The 22,200-nt window shown below is 39.2% G+C and overlaps 1 protein-coding gene across 1 annotated transcript in view; it reads right to left on the bottom strand.

The window, feature by feature from the left end:
- The window catches only part of hapln4 (hyaluronan and proteoglycan link protein 4), a 46,912-nt gene extending 27,639 nt beyond the window's left edge, over positions 1 to 19,273 (bottom strand). The window contains exons 1-6 of the mRNA XM_059341733.1: positions 19,179 to 19,273; positions 15,806 to 15,938; positions 6,563 to 6,752; positions 5,824 to 5,996; positions 5,608 to 5,723; positions 4,459 to 4,645 (exon numbers count right to left, since the gene is read on the bottom strand). Of these exons, the coding sequence (XP_059197716.1) occupies positions 4,459 to 4,645; positions 5,608 to 5,723; positions 5,824 to 5,996; positions 6,563 to 6,752; positions 15,806 to 15,938; positions 19,179 to 19,181 (802 nt within the window). The 5' untranslated portion in view covers positions 19,182 to 19,273. The remainder of the gene's footprint in view (positions 1 to 4,458; positions 4,646 to 5,607; positions 5,724 to 5,823; positions 5,997 to 6,562; positions 6,753 to 15,805; positions 15,939 to 19,178) is intronic.
- Between the last annotated feature and the right edge of the window lie 2,927 nt (positions 19,274 to 22,200).

The following is a 22,200-nucleotide window of genomic DNA, read 5'->3' as shown; positions in this document are numbered from 1 at the left end:
CCTATCATTGATCCGACTTCACTTTGAGCATCCTGAGTTCTTCCTGAACGTCTACATATATTTTTTTTAAAGAAAGATGAAAAAATAGCTTCGTTAGAGCGATTTTAAAAAAACGTAAAAAAAATTTTGGGGAAAAATCTTCCTGCATTTTTAATATGGGAGCCAATGCGGCAGTTGGTGCATTTTGTTTGAGCATCTGTGCGTCCTGCGCCCAAACTATAACTCTGACAGCTTTACCAGAGGATTGTGAGTGAGAGGACAAATTTTCCTACGTTTCTATGTATAAATTATTTCTGTAGAGTGAAATTTGCGGCCTGGAGCGCAGTTTTCAAATTTATTTTTTGACAATTCGTTCTCTCCCTCTACACTCTGTTTGATGACATCACCGCTCTAGACTCTCCATAGGGTTACATTGGGGGGATTTTTTGACGTGTTTTTGCCCAATAATTTGAAAACCGTTTGTGGAAACCCTTAGAAAAGTCATAGCACACTGGTCATGGGCGAGCCGGTCGGTTTGATACCTTTTTTGTGGATGTGCGACCAAAACTCTGGGAGGAGTAGTCGACGGAAAAACAACACGGAAGAAACGGAAGAATAATAATAAAAATAGACACGGTGAATAGTAGTTAGTGTGCTTTTGCAAGCAAGCACACAAAATAAAAATAGTCCCGGTGAATAGTAGTTAGTGTGCTTTTGCAAGCAAGCACACAAAATAACCCCGGTGAAGAGTAGTTAGTGTGCTTTTGCAAGCACACAAAACTAGAAACAAAATTCCAGGGAAATTTTGGAGTGCCACGGGACTACTGCCGGATGATTCTCGTGGTTTAAATCAGCAGTTAAACAGGGACTCTGTCCTGAGTTCACAGACACCTCATACAAGTCTGTAGGACAAATGGTTCACTAGTTAGTAAAAAGGGGCGTGGCTACTCAAAGGGGGCGTGGCTTCAATCACCAGTCAAACAGGGACTCTGTCCTGAGTCCACAGACACCTCATACAAGTCTGTAGGACAAACGGTTCACTAGTTAGTAAAAAGGGGCGTGGCTACTCAAAGGGGGCGTGGCTTCAATCACCAGTCAAACAGGGAGTTCTGTCCTGAGTTCACAGACACCTCATACAAGTTTGTGGCACAAACGGTTCACTAGTTAGTAAAAAGGGGCGTGGCTACTCAAAGGGGGCGTGGCTTCAATCACCAGTCAAACAGGGACTCTGTCCTGAGTTCACAGACACCTCATACAAGTCTGTAGGACAAACGGTTCACTAGTTAGTAAAAGGGGCGTGGCTTATCAAAAGGGGCGGGGTTATCAATTAACAGACAGAGACGCCATGCTGAGTAATCTGACACCTCATACAAGTTTCTAGGACAAACGGTTCATTAGTTAAGAAAGGGGGCGTGGCTAATCAAAAAGGGCGGTAATTTATGAAATATTGTTATGTACAACTGGTCAGTGATGAGCCATCATCATGCATGACAAGTTTGAAGCAGATTGGACAATGTATGGTCAAGTTATAAGGTCTCGTGTTTAATGAAAGAACGCCATATCTGTTCAGTGAGAATGGGGTAAAATGGGGCGTGGCTACTCAAAGGGGGCGTGGCTTCAATTACCAGTCAAACAGGGACTCTGTCCTGAGTCCACAGACACCTCATACAAGTCTGTAGGACAAACGGTTCACTAGTTAAGAAAGGGGGCGTGGCTAATCAAAAAGGGCGGGAATTTATGAAATATTGTTATGTAGACAATCAGTGATGAGCCATCATCATGTATGACAAGTTTGAGGCAGATTGGACAATGTATGGTCAAGTTAAAAGAGTTAACTGTTTTCAGTTAAAATGTCTGTGTTGGAGGAGGGGAGAGGGAGGGGGGGGAGCTTTGGTAGCTAAGCAACCACATGGCCAGGTGGAGTCGACCAATCAGAGCAGAGCAATCAACAGAAACTAACTGTCACTGACAATGCTTTGCTAAAGTGAGCAGCCAGATTTGGACAAACTGAAAATTCTGGCCTCAAACAGAAAGCATTTTTGGCAAAACCATAATACCTATCACTGATCCGACTTCACTTTGAGCATCCTGAGTTCTTCCTGAACGTCTACATGTATTTTTTTTTAAGAAAAATGAAAAAATAGCTTTGTTAGAGCGATCTAAAAAAACTGTTAAATCAGATTTTTTTTAAAATCCTCACGTGTTTTTAATATGGGACTCAATGGGGCAGTTGGTGTATTTTGGTGGGGCTTCTCTGTGTCCTGCGCCCAAACTATGACTCTGACAGCTTTACCAGAGGATTGTGAGTGAGACCACAAAATTTCCTACGTTTCTACGTATAAATTATTACTGTAGAGTGAAATTTGCGGCCTGGAGCGCAGTTTTCAAATTTATATTTTGACAATTCCTTCTCTTCCTCTCCACTCTGCTTGATGACATCACCACTCTGGACTCTGAACATTCCGCGCAATACACACACATGGGAAAATCGCCCTCCCCATTAGTTTGGAAAAATGGAAATGTTTTCGCACTTCGTGCGAAAACTACACGTGCAATCGCTCTGAAATTTCACAGGACTAGAGTTAAATTTAGGCCCTACAACTTTCTAAATCGGTTCGGAATTTTACAAGCAACAGTTTGCGAATGGTGAGGCCCCAAAGTTGGCGCAATGCGTTCCGGATGGGCCGAAAAGTGCACGTTTGTGCACGTTGTGCGCAAACGTGCGCGCCGATCGCTAATAAAAGTCATTCCACACGATTCCCAAAATTTTCAAATTTATTTTTTGACAATTCGTTCTCTCCCTCTACACTCTGTTTGATGACATCACCACTCTAGACTCTCCATAGGGTTACATTGGGGGAATTTTTTGACGTGTTTTTGCCCAATAATTTGAAAACCGTTTGTCGAAACCCTTAGAAAAGTCATAGCACACTTGTCATGGGCGAGCCCGTCGGTTTAATACCTTTTTTGTGTATGTGCGGCCAAAACTCTGTGAGGAGTAGTCGACCGAAAAATGACACGGAAGAAACGGAAGAATAATAAAAATAATCCCGGTGAATAGTAGTTAGTGTGCTTTTGCAAGCAAGCACACAAAATAAGCCCGGTGAAGAGTAGTTAGTGTGCTTTTGCAAGCAAGCACACAAAATAAGCCCGGTGAATAGTAGTTAGTGTGCTTTTGCAAGCAAGCACACAAAATAAGCCCACGGAATAACAATTAGTGTGCTTTTGCAAGCAAGCACACAAAATAATAATAAACATGAGCAATAATAAGAGATAAGAGATCACTCATCCTCACTGCTTGCAGTGAAGATGAGTGCCTCGCTGCTCAGCCGTGGCACTAATAAGACATAAGCCCACGGAATAACAATTAGTGTGCTTTTGCAAGCAAGCACACAAAATTAATAATGATTCAAATCAATCTCATTCCTGAGGGGTAAATTAAGCTAGTTAGCTTATTCTAGCTTGGTAACAGGGAACAGCTGGTCTGTCTCAGTCCAGAGGTAACAAAATTCTAGTACCTCTGAACTAAATCATAGGCTATCTAATTAGTTTAATCCTTACAAAAAATGTGCTTTCAGACTGTAACAATCATGTTCTTTGTTTTGTTTTGGTGGCAGCAGAGTGAACAATACCTTGTTAAGCTAACAGCTTCTGGCTGCAGCTTCATAAATAGCACGGGCTCCATATCTGTATTTGTTGTGCAGATTTTTCTACTGTTGGCCAGAGGGAGGCTAGCTGTTTTCCCCAGTCTTTGTGCTAAACTAAGCTAAGCCAACTGGTTGTTTCAGAATCCCAGAGAGATGTGAGTGGTATCAATCTAACTTTGCAAAAATTGTAAATAAATGTGTTTCCAGTTCCTTTCATAATTAATTCAAGGTTTGATATTTATTGTTAAAACACTGATTGCTGATCAAGTGATTGAGCAAACCAAAAATTAATCCTATTTCTCCTCATGCTGGTAGACTTGTTGTTTGACCGCCACAAGACGATAAACTTTCATGATGCAAAAGCTAATCCAGCCTGCGACTTCCCTAAGTTTGTTTGAGTTTATGAACCTGGAGGTGTGTGGGACGGAGACACTAGCAGACGCTCTGTGGGGATGTGATGTAAATCAAAGAACTGGGAGATGAAAGCCGATGCTTGGCACCCAGAGGACACTGTGGCCCTAGCAGGGCCGAATCAACACAGCCTGATCTGAATCCAATGGCCTTAGGCCGGCAAGATCACAGGCAGAGATCAGAGACATGGGCCTTATTTCCCCACGGTCCAACTCTCATGATGTATCCTCTTTCTATACGGTACCACAACAATCCAGCTCCGCCAGTGTCTTGTTCTCTTCCAATCATGAGCCACAGACGCTGAATACTCAGTTGGATGTTTGTATTTAGTCCTATGATCATGTAGATGGACTACAAAGTGTTTCTGATCTTCAGATGTCTGTGAACACATCTATGGCCTACATCTGTCTCTGTTTCTCACCATTGAGCTTGGAAGTGAAGCAGAAAGCATCATAGCGCTCATCCTCTTTGTGCCTGTAGCCATAGTTACGAACGCCAGCGGGGGTGTCTTTGCGGCCGCACTGGTCTCTGGGATGAGAGATAGGGTACTGGACTGAGCCGTCCTCCAGCCATCCAGCATTACACCAGTCTAGGCCTTCCAGCCAGGCCTGTGGAGGGAGATAGTGTACATTCATGGCTCATACTGAAGCATTAAATACTTTATTTAGAGGAGAAGGAATTTATCTCTTCTCACATACCTCCATTACTCTGGACTTAATGCATATGTTTCTTTTAATAGGAGGATGGATCTGCAGTAAAATATATAGACCGTTCATATGCATATTCTTGATTTCATACTTACTGATGCTATTAAGCACTTTATGACTGAGGGTCGTACCCAGTAAGTGCAATATTACTACCAAAATAATGGATATGCTGTGAAGGGTGTGATCGAGATAGCTCTTTATGACATACTATTATATGACTATTTTTAATCAAAAACCATATTACAGCTTTTTATATTACTTTTATGAAGTTCACAACTTTTTTCTGAAATATTATATCACAACTCTTTTTTTTACTTTTAAAATTACTTTTTATACATTTTATGACATACTACATACATACATTTCGTGACAAACCATACTATGGCATTTTTTATAATAATAATAATAATAATAATAATAAAATTAAAAATTAAGACAAAAAGAAAAAGACACAAAATCATAACAGACAGCAGGCAAATAAACAAGGTATATTTATCTTTTTTAATAAAAAAATTGTAATAACAAAATAAAAATAAATACAAATAAATAAATCAAATATGTACAAATATAAATAATAATTATTATATATATATATATATATATATATATATATAATATAATATATAATAATAATAATGTAATAAATAAATAAATCCAGATACACAAACACAAAAATGCAAAAAGAAAAAAAATGGGTAGAAGCAGTTTAGACAATAAAACTATAAAAAAAGATGTTGTAAAAGGAGAGTTGGACATTTTATTCATGACAAACCACACCATTGTTTATATATCCTTGGTATTGATCTCTGCCTTTAGTCTCTCTTGAACATGACATTTGATTCACAGGAAGGGCTTAAATTCACCTTGTGCAGCTGAGAGTGAGAGGCCAGAATGGCATCCTGCTGTTTGCAGGCGTCCTCGCCCTGGTGGTAGTTGAGTTTATAGCGCCCCTCACGAGGGTAGTAGGGAAACACCACTCCTACAGGTGACAGAAACAGACACAATGTTAAGTGTGAGTCCGTAAAATGTATCAGTTTGACTTCAATCTCACGTGAAATGGTGCATTTTTAATTCCTGACCTTCTAGGTCGAGGTTGACAAATCCTGTATCGTCTTCCATGTCGTTAGTGACTTCACACTCAAAGCGTCCGTAATCTTCCAGTGTGACATTCTGGATGATCACTGAGGCGTCACCTGGTCCTGCCTGCTCCAAAAACACACGGCCTCTGTAGGATCCAAATGCACGCTGCTGCCTGGAGAGATTTGACATGAATATTAAAGTATATTTTATTTAGCTTGTAAAAAGTTACTATGGATTAAATGATGAAGAAACGCTGTAAAGATGGACTTTCTGTGGCAACTCTTACTTACACAGTCTTCTGAAAGGACCCATGTATTTTCTTATGATATATGAATGGCGTCGCAAGTATCTTAATTCACCATGTTCATTATATGATTAAAACGTGTCATTAATATATTTATATTCATACATGTATCCTGTCAGGGTGAGTTGAATTGTTGAATATTTAACAACTTGATCTGTGCCTAATTGGTTTCTCCCAATATCTCATGGTATATAACCATTTTTGGTACAAAAATCAGCCTATTAAGTAGTAATAGTACACATGAGGGCCAAAAATCAGAAGTGCAAGTACTTAGTACAGGTGAGTACTGGCTCAATTTAGGCACTGGTACAGGGCAGTGAAATAAGTCACTCAATCAAATCAACATTTGTTGGACTGTGTCCTATAACTGAGAAACAGAAAGGTTAATTAAAACATCAGATAAAAATGTATTGACCAAATAATGCAGATTTTACCTTCCAAGTGACACGAAGACATCCTCAAACTGCAGCGCATCAGTCACTTTGGTCCATTTAATTCGAATTCGAGCAGGATCGATGTTCTCGGGCTCGTGGTGGAATCTGCAGGGCAGAGTGATGGAGCCACCACGATGTGTCACCACTTTACCAGGAGCAGTCTGCACAATCACTGCTCCGGTGTCATCCTCTGCAGGGAGAAAAATACTGTGCTGCAAGGAATTATTATTATATATTTATAGCTATCTAATTTCTTTAAATTTGCTAGTGCTAGTATGTTGATATGTTCTTGTCTGTCAGATGGGTTTTGATTGGCAACTTCCATGCTTGTCACTATAGCACTATCTGGGCCAGAAATCTGAAAGTTGAATATAACTTGACTAAATTAAAGACATATAATAAGAAAAGCAGTGGATACAAGCAAATATAGAAGGAATTCTCCATTCCAATATAAATATGTGCTTTCAAGTCTTTGTAATGCTGTTTACAATCACAGTTCAAACTTGTAACTCTTGTTCTTTTTGTCTGAAAATGTGCTGTTTTTTGTCTGTGACATTAGTGCCTCAACATCCAGCATATCAATAGTGTAAAAAAAAACATTGTTCATCATGCAGTTTATTCACTCCTCTGCACAGATCTATCATCAGATTACCCCACTCCAGATTTAACCTCAACCTCTGCTAAGAGCAATTCACCAAACCGACCCAAGACTAATGATAACCATAGGCCTCTTCCCTTAATGGGCAATAACAAGATCTAGTTCGCATTTTTGGAAGACATTTGCTCGTCTGCTGTTTGAAAGACTACACACACAACAAGTGCGGTGTAAACATTTAACAAGCGGCTGCAAGAGGTTTTCTGATATGTTGTGACCAGATAAAGGCACCGGCAATTATCCGTGCCAGCCAGCAATTAGTCATGTCACTGCTTACTGCTCTCTGCAAAGTTGTTTATCACCAACAGCCATGAAGGCAAAGTGGTGTTTAATCAAAAACTTTAAGCACATTATTTCCCCACACTGCACCAGACTGATGTAAAGACGAACAACACCATGTTACTACTGACTCCTGCTGGTTGTTAACAGTGCCTGAGTCTGGGTGGTGATACAACTGGCAGCTTAGAAGCAGCCTGTTGCCATTCATTAGTGCAGACAATTAAACCACTGTATGCTACCTGCCTAGAAACAATTCCGACGAAGTTATGAACCAGCCGAAAAAGAAAGTCAGACTTCTAAAGGCCACAATATTTTTCTCACAAGTTGGTGGAGACCCAAAAGGAGTGAGAATAAAGGATGTATATTCATCAGGGGGTCACAACTCTAATACATTTATAAATGTTTGCTAACATATTAGCCACAATAACTAACTTATAAGACAACAAGATGTCAGAGCTGTGTGTCTGGCAGTTTTTTTGTTGAGTTATAAAATTATTATATAAACAGTATCCCAAATAGGTACATTGTTAGAATAATCTGTGATTCTGTCTCTGTTGTCTGTCTCTGTGTGATGAACATCACTATCTATGCAGCGTAATTCACTGTGTGTGTGTGTGTGTGTGTGTGTGTGTGTGTGTGTGTGTGTGTGTGTCCTCTCTGTGCATGCAAGATACTTTGATACAATGATAATGTGTGTTAGAATAATTTGATGATTCTATGTTGTTTAAATGATTTGATTATACTGCTTCTTTTGTCTGACTCTGTTCTCTGTCTCTGTGCGTGACACAGGTCACTATCAAAGGTCAACCTTGGTACTATTAATCAGGCAATATGATTTTGATACAATGATTATGTTTGTGTGTTAATGTTGATTTAGAAACTGTGATTACTTTGATGACATATATTCCATTTGCTTAAACTGATTAAGATTCTATAATCACAAAGAATATATGTTATGTTTCATATTTTTTAGACTTTAGAATAGATTTAGACATTGAAAAAATAAGTGGCTCCAAATTATGTCTGTAAGACATAATAAGGCAGGAGGTTTTGTTGAATGTTCTGGAGAAGGTCAGGATTTGATGTGCCGGCCATCAGAAGATTGTGGCCCGGTGACATGATGTTTCCCTGTATTGATTAAAACTGACGAATCAACACATCAAGAAGGCGGAACGTCCTGGAAGAAATCTACCATCATGTTTAGTAAACAACTGTTAGTATTTAATGGGTTCGAGGGAGAGAGACGAGGTTCAGACTTCACGAACTGAAACCCGTCTGTGTGTATCAGGGACATGGAGAGTGAACCCAGAGATCTCTGTATTGCACATTTCTTGACGTATTGTAATAAAATTATGTTAAATTGAGAACTTGGACATCTCCTGCTCATCATTCCCCATCAACGATCTGCGCATAGAAGATAGGTGAGGATTTTCGGTTGGTGAGATTATTCAATTTTCAAGGTTTCCTCAAGCTATTTTTCTAACGTGCTAATATTATTTTTAAACTATGATTAGACTAAATACATTTACTGCATCTGCCTAAACTTCCTCTGTCCTATTTAGAGTAAGATTCTATAATCACAAAAAGATTTATTTTATGTTTTATTGTTTTGTTGCAAAATCTGTGTCTCCAATAATATCTCTGCAAGTCACATCAAGGCAGGAGTTTTTGTTTTGTTCCAGGTCAGGTCACAGACATGATGTGCTGAGCAGAAAGATAACTGTCTTCTCTGCTTGGTGACATGACGTGTCCACGTATGCAATAAACGGACAAATCAAAGATGATCATTGGAAGGAGGCACTTCTGGAGAGTTCTACCTACATTCTTATTAAACCTCTGTTAGGATATAAAAAGGGTTCAGAGAAAGTAGACTGGTCCAGACCTCATGAACTGACTAGCCTAATGTGATGTCAGGGACGTGTTGATTGAATCCAGAGACTCTGTAACTGCACATTTCTTGATGTATTGTAATAAAATGAAGTTCAACTGAGAACTGGGACGTCTCCTGCTCATCATTCCCCATCAAACGATCAGCGCAGAGAAATAGGTGAGGATTTCCTGTTGGAGTCAGATAATTTAATTTGAAAGGTTTCCTCAATGCATTTCTAAACAACCTCTACCTCTACATTTCAGAGGCAAACACACTTTTCACTGTATGATTGTTATCCAATGGCTCTTGTCTTTAGATGCAAAGTAGAAAGATTTACATATGAAAGAACAAAGACCATGGGTGGAGTATAAGACAATGGTCCTTTTCAAAGTTGTCACCTCTAACAGATGTGCAGACCAGAGCATTTGTATGGGATTAGAACACTGACATAAATCACGCACTCGTAATGAAACCTGCGCGTGCGCAAATCAAACATCAGCGCGCACATATTGTTTTTTCGAGCCCTTTCAAATCACTCGCAAGCTATTTGTATCCTGCATCTCCCTATGCTCCCTAGAGCAATATTGCAGCCTGCGAGGAGGAAAACACGCTTTGCACGCACGTGGGTCCACTCTCCCTGCTCGCTTGCGACACTTTGATCTGCCCGCTCGAGTGTGTTTTTTTAGTGGGCGGTTTTTGTCAGTAAGGGGGCGGGCCTGGGCAGGCATGCCAATCACCATTGTACGGAATATGATTGGTTGAGCGACTTCGCTGATTAGACAGCAAGGTACAGCAGCTCCACTAGGACAAATGGGACAAATCTCACAGCCCCGAATGCCAAATGTGACAACGATAACATTAAGGCCTCTAAAATGTTGAATATACAGCTACTATATTAATTTACAAAAATTGAAGGAGAATAAAAACAATGGTTCAGTTTAACCAGGATAAAGATCCACATTATCTACCTGTATTGTCAAATACACCATGCTTATGAATAAAAATAACCTTATTACAATAATAGATTTAGATTAAGGGACACTATGTGTATAAGGCCTTCAGTTTGTGTTTCTGTTGTATGTCTAAAGTCTGATAATAGTCCTGTTGATGTCATAATGATGTCATCAGGGTTAAATGTCTGAGTCTGAACTACAAACTATGATGTATAGTTCGGAGGAAGCTGACATTTTCTGGACAAGAAGGATACAGTGTTTTCAGAGCCCAACTCATACTGGTGCCTTAAGTTGGAAAATATTTTTTAGTTTGTTTTGATACGGAAGTGGTAATTGAGTGTTTAACAATTTTTTTTCATTTAACCTTTATTTAACCAGATAAAAAACCCATTGAAATCGAGACCTCTTTTACAAGGGTGACCTGGCCAAGAAGGCAGCAGCACACGTCAAAAGTTACAAGACAGACGAACAATAACAATAAACAGGCAGCGAAAAGTCCAACATATTAAAAGTACTAAAGTGCAAGTGAATAGGCGGTATAAATAGGTAGCATAAATAAGCAGTATAAAGTGCAGCAGTGATAAATACAGTAGCGAATTAGGAACATGAGCACTGTGCAAAAGATTTACATTGACGTTTTTTGAGAGTTGTGCGAAATGCTCCCAAAGGAATAAGTTCTGATAGTTTCAGCTCAGATTGAAGGGTATTCCAAGCAGAGGGGGCAGAGAAACTGAATGCTTTTTTACCTTTTTCGGTCCGGACACGAGGGACAGAAAGGTGCACAATATCATTGGATCTGAGGTCATAACGGCTACCAGATCTCTTAAGGAAAGTGCATAGGTAAATGGGAAGCAGGCCAAGAAGAGCCTTATAGATCATGGTCATCCAGTGCGTATGACGTCTTACAGTAAGGGAGGGCATGCCAGCTTTAGCGTAGAGTTCACAATGGTGGGTGAGGCGGCTACAGCCAGTGATGAATCTCAGGGCACAGTGGTACACAGGAGTTAAAGATTGTAAGCAGGTGGCTGAAGCTGACATGTATACAACATCGCCATAGTCAAGTAAAGACAAGAAGGTGGCTGAGACCAGAGGCTTCCGAGCCCTGAGGGAAAAACATGATTTGTTTCTGTAAAAGAAACCTAGCTTCACCCTTAATTTTGAGATCAATTTTTTTACGTGCAGTTTGAAGGACAGTTCTTCATCAATGGTGAAGCCCAGATACTTATAATTGGTGACCAGCTCAAGAGTTTACCCCGGACAGTTTTGATTGACGGAATATTTTCCAACGGAGTAGATGAATTTGCAAAAATCATTAGTTTTGATTTATCAGCATTTAAAACCAGTTTCAATTTTTCCAGACGAGTCTGCACTGTATTAAAGGCAGATTGCAAAAATTCAAAAGCCTGAGCAATGGCATGTGAACAACAGTAAATAACAGTATCATCCGCATAGAGATGATATGAGGCATTTGATATGTTGGCACACAGATTATTTATGTAAATTGTAAAAAGGATGGGTCCTAAGACTGAGCCTTGCGGTACACCTTTTGTGACCTTAAGAAAGGAGGAACTAACTCCGGTCATCTGAACACATTGTGTTCTGTTTCCCAGATAATCAGCAAACCAAGAAGCAGCCTGCTTGGAGATACCGATTTTGAAAAGAATTTGCAATAGGAGATCATGGTCCACAGTATCAAATGCCTCAGACAGGTCAATGAACAAAGCCACACAAAACTTTTTCGAATCCAATGCCTCACACACATCATTTAAAACTTTCAGGGCAGTAGTAACAGTGCTATGCTGCTTTCTAAAACCAGACTGAAGAGGATTTAGTATATTCTTCAGTTCCAAGAAATCCTTCAATTGATCACAGACCAATTTTTCAAAAATTTTGGCCAGAATACATAATTTAGAGATAGGCCTATAGTTATTTACAATTGAGGGTTCACCTCCTTTTAGAAGTGGGAGGACAAATGCAGACTTCCAAACTTTCGGAAGTTTGTTTGTGCTGAGGCTTAGATTAAAAATACTGGCAAGAGGCTCAGCAATTAAGTCGGCAGCCAGTTTAAGAAAAAATGGATCCAAGCTATCTGGACCAACTGTTTTTTTGGAATCCAAGTTTTTTAGTGCACTACGGACCTCAGAAGTAGACACAGGTTCAAAATGGAAAGAGCAATCAACAGGGAGACGACTCGCTATAGAAGGTTCATCAGATAAAACGGTGCTTTTAAAATTACTGTTAGAAAGATCAAACAAGTGCCCGGCAGTGATAAAATGTTCATTAAAATAATTTAACATTTCGCATCTGTCGGTGAGGTTTACTGCATCTTTAACCAGAAAGTTAGGCAATTCAGTGGAGGGCATTGCACCAGAAACAGATATTACAGTGTTCCAGAATTTTCTTGGGTCATTTAGATTTTTGGTTGTTTCGGATAAGTAAAATTCTGATTTAGCCTTCTTAATTAGTGCAGTACATTTATTGCGGAGCTGGCGAAAAGTGATCCGATCAGCCTCGATTTTTGTTTTGCGTGCTCTGACCCAGGCAAGATCTCTATCTTTGAGAAGGTCTCCAATTTCGGAGGAGAACCAACGATTGTTTCGTCCCTTTATTCTAAACCTACGTAAGGGAGCATGTTTATTAATTTGATTCAGAAATTCGGAGTGAAAGAAATTCCAGGCCAGCTCGACATCATCAAAGAGAGAGATCCGCTCCCATTCAAACTTTGACAAATCATGCAGAAAAGCCTGCTCATGAAAAAGCTTGAAATCTCTTCTAACTAGAATACGTGATTTGGTTTTAGGGAGTTTAGCATTCCTGACTACTGCAATGGCACAGTGGTCACTCAGATCGTTTCCGAACACACCAACATTAGTATACTTGTGGGGGGCATTTGTTATTATGAGATCGAGAAGCGATGATCTTAATGGGTATTTGATATTAGGCCGTGTTGGGCTATCTATTAATTGGTACAGATTTAATGAGTCACAGATGGATTTCAAACCATCTGAGGCTGAAGACAACCAATCAAGATTTAAATCCCCCACTAACACAAGCTCACCAGAATTTAACCCTGAGACATAGTTATTTAAGGAAATTAGGGCTTCACTGCACGCTGAGGGAGGCCTATAACAGCCCATGATTGTGATGGACCGTCCCTGTTGGAAATCAAGTTTTAATGCCAAAAATTCAAACTGTTTACTAATGGATATAGACGAGAGGAGAGTAGCGTGAAACTTGTTTTTTATATATATGGCTACACCTCCACCTTTCTTGGGACGATCACAACGAAAAACATCATAGCCGTTTATACAGATGTCCTTATCTGAGACTGATTTATTTAGCCAAGTCTCAGATAGAACCAGAATATCAGTATCAGTTGTCTGTACCCAAATCTTAATTGTATCTATTTTAGGGAGCAGGCTCCGGACATTCAGGTGTAAGATGCCCAGGCCTGATCTCGCTCTGAATTCATCAGGAGTAGTAATATTTTCCAGAGAGGGGCCTGGGTTAGGCTGAACATTGCCTGATAGCAAAAGGAGGAGAATAATAAAACATTTTCGTTTTATATTAGAAGTTGAATCCTTATTATCAGTATTGTGAATTTTCAGATCAATTAGTGAGGTTTCCGTGTGTATAAAACTGTTTTGTAAGACAGATAAACACATCAAAGAAAGAAGAGATACGCGAATTTCTCCTGGCAAGCAACAGGACAGCAATGGATGTTTGGCCAGTCTGTCAACAGCCAATGACCAGGTACAGGTCACTGACCTGGAAGGACCCGAGCGTGTAGGGGGGGCGTACATATCACAACTACTATTTCATGTTATCTTAATCCAAACTGTTACAGGTCACTAATATGTGCTTACATTGTCAACATGCTACAAAATGACAAAACTATAAACAGCTAAAAAATGTGTTTGTTGGATAGTTTATAGTGTGTCAATGTAGGCAATAGCTTATATTTTTCCTGCATGAATGCTCAAGCATGTACCCGTATGATTTGGGGCGTGGCTACAGGTCACTGACAAGGCGAGCCGTCAAGCAGAGCAATGCGTATCCACGGCAATGTGTTAATAAAGTTATATATAACGTTATATAGATAGAAAAGAGGACGTTTACCGATTTGGTCTTATAACTTTGACCCTTTCACACTGTATTTTCACTTAATGACAGTTTATTTGAACGTTTTGTTCAGTAAAAATGTCTTGTTCAGTGTTTGGTTGGACTAACAGACACTCCAAGGAGTCGCTGCTCAGTTTTCTGAGGTAAGAAAGATACATTTTGTTTTTGTTTTTTGCTAGCCAAAACTAACATCCCAGTTAATGCTCCAATTAATGCTAACATGAATTAGCAGCGGCTTCTCTCAGTCGGGTTGCCGGTGTAGAGAGGCGTGTAGTCAGTGTCGTCAGATCCCTCGCACTCCACCACAGTCCAATTATGGTCTGCTCCGGGTATCGGAAACAAGATGGCGACCCAAGATGGCAACGAGTATAACGCTGAACTCTGAACTACTTTTATACTGTGGATTTCTTCTTCTTCCTCTTCCGGACGCAATTTTGCAGGACAAATTATACATCAAAATGTGCGGTTTGATCGAGATCGGTGTGCTATTACTTTTCTCTACAGAATATGAATTTTTCGCGACGTAAGTCGCAAAAAACTGCCCAAAATTTTGCATTGAAATGAATGGGACGGCCGAAAGAAAATGAGCGGAAAAGAACAATAATTGGAGATTTTCAAACGTCTACTTTTCCGGCATAATTTCATGTAGAGACTCCATTTAAACTTTGAACAGTAGACACAAGTCTTGTGTATCCATGTATTAATCCACGTTTCGATAGGCCATATAGTTTTTTATCAATCCCTGTTCAATGACCATGATCATTTTTGGAGAAATTCTCAGATTATAATGGGAGACATTCAAGAAGAACTCAGGACGCTCAAAGTGAAGTCGGATCAATGATAGGTATTATGGTTTTGCCAAAAAGGCTTTCTGTTCGAGGCCAGAAATTCCAGTCTGTCCACCACTGTGTCGGGACATTGGCAGTTGGTTGCAGTTAATTCTGTTGATTGCTTTGATCTGATTGCCTTTGATCTTTGATGTGATTACAGATACACACACAGACACACATGCGCGTTAGCACACACACACACACACACAGGTAACTTCATGCGATTTTCGTTACACACTCCTCCAGATACACGTTTCACACACACACACACACACACACACACACATTTTGAGGTTAAAGGGCATAGGTACTACTTACTAGTATATTATATAGTATCATAACATTACTAGTATTAATTGTTTGAAATCTCTGAATAATCTCCCCATAATGTACACACACCAGCAGTAGCCCCCGTGGCCCTTTCAGAATTTCCCCAGAGGAAATTTTTTAGTTTATATACAGTCTATGGTTCTAATCCCATACATTTGACTGTGAGCTGTGAGAAACAGGAAAAGAAAAGTTTTATTTCCTTACCAAGCACATGCACCACCTTTCTCCTTCCCTTGTCTATGTCAGCAGGCAGCGAAGTCACTGAGAGGATAAAAGTCAGGATGAAAACCACAAACGACATTTTCCCAAAGGCCAGACGCTGCAGCTGCTTTAAGAACTGCAGGAAGGGACACAACAGAGAATTATGGTTAACACAGGTTAAACGGAAATGGAGAACGCAAACAGTAGCACTGCAGGGGCAAAGCAGAGACCTAAAAATACAAAGGTGAAGAGAACGAAGGACAAATCTTCAGTGTCAGAAACAATGGATTTAACTTAGCGGCAGTGGGAACTTTGGGATAATAATTCTGGTAGCCTTCACTGTACATATATAATGATAGTACGGAAGTCCTGAGCGGCAAGTGAGAAAAAAATTCTTGTGATCAGTTCTCAGATTTTTTTAAAGATTATTTTTTTGGCATTTTTGCTTTATTGAAAGTGATAGATAGAAAGGGGGAGACAGAGGGGGGGAAATGCGGCAAAGGGACCTCAGGCTGGATTCGAACCCAGGTCCGCCGCAGGAAGGACTCAGTCTTAATGGTGTGAGCCACTGGGACGCCCTCAGTTCTCAGATTTAATCTAAATTTAATTTATGAGTTATGAATAGGTTTAAAAAAAAAAAAAAAGGAAACACTTTAAACAGATTATTATTTATTATATTTATTATTATTTATAATTTATTTATTTATTAATGTTTAATCATCATTTACAAACCGTATACAGGCCATTTAGAATGATAAATAGATAATTTATGAATGTTTAGCTAACTACATCATTTATAAATGACAAGTAGATGATATATTGATGTAAGTTTATAGTTACTTTACCATAAACAAACAATTACATTATAATTTATAGTTTATTAATAGTTTTAGTTGCACTCATTTTAACATTTTTAACACCATATTAAGTATGTTAATGATTTTGAAATGATTCATATACCTTTAAGAAATTGGTTGAAATTTTAACATTTAAAGATTACATTTGCATAGGACTTTGTAAATGGTTAATAATTGGTTTATAATCAATCAATAAACATCACTTAGTTGGTCATTGTAAAGTGTTACCAAAAGTTTTGCCAGGACAATTTTGTACTACCATTTGTACTACCAAGTTGTTGTACTACCATTTTCAGCCACAAGAGGCTATTCCACTACCCCAAAGTGAGCTTTAATATGATCATGCACTCTAAACACAAGATACATTTACTGTGTTTAAGCAAGTTATGTAACATTACTGTGATGTCTTTCTTTCGGCTAGAAATTTATTTTAATTGGTGCATTTTCTTTTTCAAGAAAAAGAAAGTAATGAAAAATTGGCAAAATAATGGCAGAAAAACATGGCAAAACATTTTTTTGTCTGGCAAAATTTTCGACTTAACTTCAATACTGGTTCTTGAACAATACTTTTTCAAAACCATACAACATCCAACATTACAGTACATTATTTTTCATTCCTTTACACGTCTCCAAAACCCTGTAGCCTCTCATTATACAACAACACACTGTAGCTTCTACAGCTGGCTACATTAGACAGTCAATCAGCAGCATTATTAGGTCTTGGTACAAAGCATGCTGCATGCTCATTTGCTAAATGACACTGAGGGATTTATATGGGCTGAAATATGTGCCACCAGAAACTGAATATGAATTATTTATATTTGAATTGCTTAACTTGAATAATTGCATTAAAAACTGAATTCGAATTAAATAATTTGAATATGTATTGTTCAATTTTAAACATTGCATTGAAAAACTGAATCTGAATTGTAAATGAAATTGAATTTATAAATTTGGAACTGAAAGTTCAGTTCTCACAATTCAAATTCAGTTCGCAAAATTCAATTTCAATTTTCTGCGATGAAGATACACAGAGTGCCAATAAGAACCTCCGTTAATTTTGGTAACATTTGTTGCCACCCAGTTGCCATGGCGCCTCTTCGGCCAACCATTCCATTCTAGCCTCATCCATGATCAAGCCAGTCTAACTTCTTCCTCCATTTCATGGCGAGTGGCAACCGGGTGGCAACAAATGTTACAAAAGAAAATGGAGGTGCTGATTGCCCGAAGAGGTGCCATGGCAACCAGGTGTGTATCTTCGTCGCAGAAAATTTAAATTTAATTTTGCAAACTGAATTTGAATTGTGAAACCTGAATGTTCAGTTCCAAACTTATGAATTCAAATTCAAATTATGTGATTCAAATTCAGTTTTTTAATGCAATTATTCAAGTTAAGCAATTCAAATTCAAATATAAATATAAATAATTCAGTTTCTGGTGGCACATATTTCAGCCCATAGCTTTACTGCTTATGCTTAGCTACTGAAATTTAGTATTGAATGACAAGCATTTTTTGATACTCAATACTACAGAGGCAACTTGGTCATTGCCAAAAAAGTTTCTGTAGTTCTGTACCCAGCCCTGTCAGTGAGCAAGACAAAAAGTGGCAGGTAATTGATTTGATCAGCTTTTTCAAAACACGAAAATAAGGTTAGCCAAGTGTGACTTCTCTGTGTTTGGTTTGAGAGTTATGCTTTCAAGTCACAGTCTGCTACACATAGCAGTTTAAAAGTGCCAGCTGTGTAGCTCACAGTCACAGCATGAAAAGAGGAGATAGTCCTCACAGAATAGTCAAAACTTAAAGCTTGTTTGTCACTTGTTTATCTTTACTGCCAAGTGGCAGCTGAAGAAGAATGCAAATATGCAGACATGAAATCTTCATGACATTAAAAAGTGGTAAAAGAGAGAGAGAGAGTATAACACATTTAGAAACCGTCATTCATACAGTATAGTGAGCCATCTCTCCTGACAGTGACCAGTGTAGGATCACTTTGCAAAAAAACTCCAACAAACCACTGCTGTTTATTCTGGTCAAGTGCTCATTAGCTTTATATGCTCTCTCTCTAGGTTTTGTCTGAGAGTGCAGTGGCTGCTCAGAGCACCACAGCTGCACACTGTGTGTATTTTGACCTAGCATGTGACATCCCTGGCAGTGATGCATGAATTCACAGTGGATTGCAAAGCCTTGTGAAAAAAAACAAACATGCTCTGTACATACTGTGGGTTGGGCTTCATAATATCATCGTAACATCAAAATGCAGGAGTTGGTATGTAAGCTGCTAGAGAACTGCATTGTCAGTGTCACCTGTGAAAAACTGCTTGCTATGTTACATAACATGTGAACAGGCCCTTGTGAAGCACAGTTACTAAAGCACATTTACATGCACATTGCACACTATAAACAGCCCTGCTGCATCATTTTTTCTCAAGGTTAGTCCAATGAACACCCCTGCAGTTCCCACGCAGCACAGAGAACTGCAGAGCAGAGCCGTACTAATGGAGCACAGAAGTGAACTTACCATGGCTATCACAACAGGATTAGTGTCTGGATGGAGCAGATGTGCCGCTGTGTGCCGTTTAACTCCTCAGCCAGGCTAAATGTAGTTCTGCAGCAGCACTCACCTCTCTCCCTCCTTCTCTCTCTCTGTTCCCAGTCCCATCGCTGATCTCTCGCACTGCAGGGGAACCACCGGTGTTTGTGGGTCCCGCAGTCCTCAGATGACGCAGCACACATTTGCCTGTGCAGGCTGTGTGGATAAGTCAATCACAGCAGTGATTTCACACTGATTCAATGTTTGTGGATGTCTTTCCGTGTGTTATTGAAGCCCATTAGAGTGTCACATATTGGTTTGATTGTCACACAGTTTGTAGCAGTTAATGTAGTGAAACCTCATTAACTTTCAGGCAGAACATTGTTGCTATTAAAGACCAATTGAAATAATGGAAGCTGTTAGTGTTGAGACTATGACTGCAGATTAAGACTGAGTTATGTCATCAAGGCAAATCAAATTAATCCAAACAACTTTATGGTGCAGAAAGGGAGTAAAGAGAAGACTTTCAGCTCATGTTTTAATGCAATATATTTTAATAATGGTGCAGTAATTAACATTAATAAGCAATGTGCTGTTTAGCAAATAGTCCATATTTACTAAAGTAACTGTATTTAAAGACCATTTTAAAGTAGGTAGCTTTAGTTATTTTGCAGATAAAGATACTATATAAGTGTAGACACTCACTGGAGCCATTTTTCTGAAATATGACTACTTAATGCACATGTTACTAATAATGCAATACGTACTTTTTTGTATGGGGGTTTTACTTGCAGTGGAGTATTTAACACTATAGTAAGGCCCCACAGCTCAGACACAGGATGAACTCAAGTTTGACTGAAAAGTGTTCCAAATGTGAAGTAGAGGTGGGAAGCTACAGACATTGTATCTGGTCATGCATACATATTGAGGACTACTGGGGAAAATTGTTAGCAAATTTAAGCTGATCCACAGGTTCTGCTTCTGGGTTTACCCAGTACTCATATTAAAGGCACAAAGTGATATTTGACTTAATACCAATCGAATAATTAACACACACATTTAAATGTAAGATGGATGACTTTTTAAGTGAAGGAGTTCAAGTATCTCGGGGTCTTGTTCACGAGTGAGGGTAGAATGGAGCGTGAGATGGACAGGCGGTTTGGTGCGGGCGTTGTACCGGACCGTCGTGGTGAAGAAGGAGCTGAGCCGGAAGGCAAAGCTCTCGATTTACCAGTCCATCTATGTTCCAACCCTCACCTATGGTCATGAACGTATAGTGACCGAAAGAGCAAGATCGCGGATACAAGCGGCTGAAATGAGCTTCCTCCGTAGGGTGGCTGGGCTCAGCCTTAGAGATAGGGTGAGGAGCTCAGACATCCGGAGGGAGCTCGGAGTAGAGCCGCTGCTCCTTCGCGTCGAAAGGAGTTAGCTGAGGTGGTTTGGGCATCTGGTAAGGATCCTCCCGGGCGCCTCCCGTTAGAGGTGTTCCAGGCACGTCCAAATGGTAGGAGGCCGCAGGGAAGACCCAGAACACGGTGGAGGGATTATATCTCTCTCCTGGCCTGGGAACGCCTTGGGGTCCCCCAGGAGGAGCTGGACATTGTGGCTGGGGAGAGGGATGTCTGGAATGCCCTGCTTAGCCTGCTGCCCCCGCGACCCGGCCCCGGATAAGCGGAAGAAAATGGATGGATGGATGGATGACTTTTTAAAGATCTGGGCACCCTTCTTAAAATATGCTGGTAAAAGACTCACAACTATTGTATTAAAAGGGATGATAGATGACAATGAGGGAAACTGGGTAACTCATGTTTTTGGGTTATAAGGCAGGACATTCATTTTTAATTTTCCTATTTAAAAAAATAGCATTTTCTCTCCAAATGGAAATTGAGATAATTGTAAAAAAAATGTTGTTGTTGTTTTTTTACTACTCTTCACTTCTTTCCAGATGTGTATTTGCTACATCACTGTCAATTGTAGGGACAGAGGATTTTCATTTTTGTGGCCACAGTGTGTTGTTTGTTGGTTTTGTCTATGTTGGAAAATGCAATAAAAATATTACTATTTTGTCCATTTTTGAATCCTTTTTGTGTCTTTGTAAGTCATTTTGTGTCATTTATTGGTCAGTTTTGTCTTCTCATTTTGTGTATTTTTTGGTCATTTTGTGTCTTTTTTTAGTCATTTTGTGTCTTTTTTTGGTCATTTTATGTCTTTTTTTAGTCATTTTGTGTATTTTTTTGGTCATTTTGTGTCTTTTTTGGGTCATTTTATGTCTTTTTTTAGTCATTTTGTGTATTTTTTTGGTCATTTTGTGTCTTTTGTAGTCCTTTAGTCCAACATAAAATGTAATTTTGATTATTTCTTTCTACTATCAAAACACTATCATGCTCAATAAAAAAATGTAAATGTTCAAATGTGAAAAAAGGAAATTCAAATATAACATATAAGATCTGGATGTCATGAAGAAGTCATGCTTTGGAGCTTTTGGTGACTCCAGAGGGTTAAGATCTGTGTTTCTTTCTCTTTGGTGGCACCTATGGCAAATTTTGTCATCTGTAGGCATCATCTTTTCTTTGTTTTTTCAGCCAAACTGTTTATTAAAAATGCTAGCAGAAACCATAAAAAAATAGTACTCCACTTTACACATGCGCTTTTGTCGACCTACCCTAGGTGATCGAGAACACGTCTCTAACTGTACGCCCCTTGGGATTTTTTTCCTGGGAATGTCGCCACAGACACCCAGCTTGCAATACTGCAAAGCCAAGGGCTTATTTCAATCATTACTTCCTCCACCACTGACTAATGCAATTTATAACCACCAGGTACATTACCAGCCAAACTTAATAATAACATAATCACAGTCATGATTCAGTGAATAAAACTGACTATAATTATCTATAATTACTCCATCAGTTAACCGGCCAAAAAAAGCAGGAGATTTACAACAATAATATCAGAAAAAAGAAGCAAATTTGATTTATGCGCTCAAGATATTCACTGGCTTCAGTAAGAC

Source organism: Centropristis striata, chromosome 9, assembly GCF_030273125.1.
Source record: "Centropristis striata isolate RG_2023a ecotype Rhode Island chromosome 9, C.striata_1.0, whole genome shotgun sequence".
NCBI classification, from domain to species: Eukaryota; Metazoa; Chordata; class Actinopteri; order Perciformes; family Serranidae; genus Centropristis; species Centropristis striata.
This window is presented reverse-complemented; position numbering and strand designations above follow the sequence as displayed.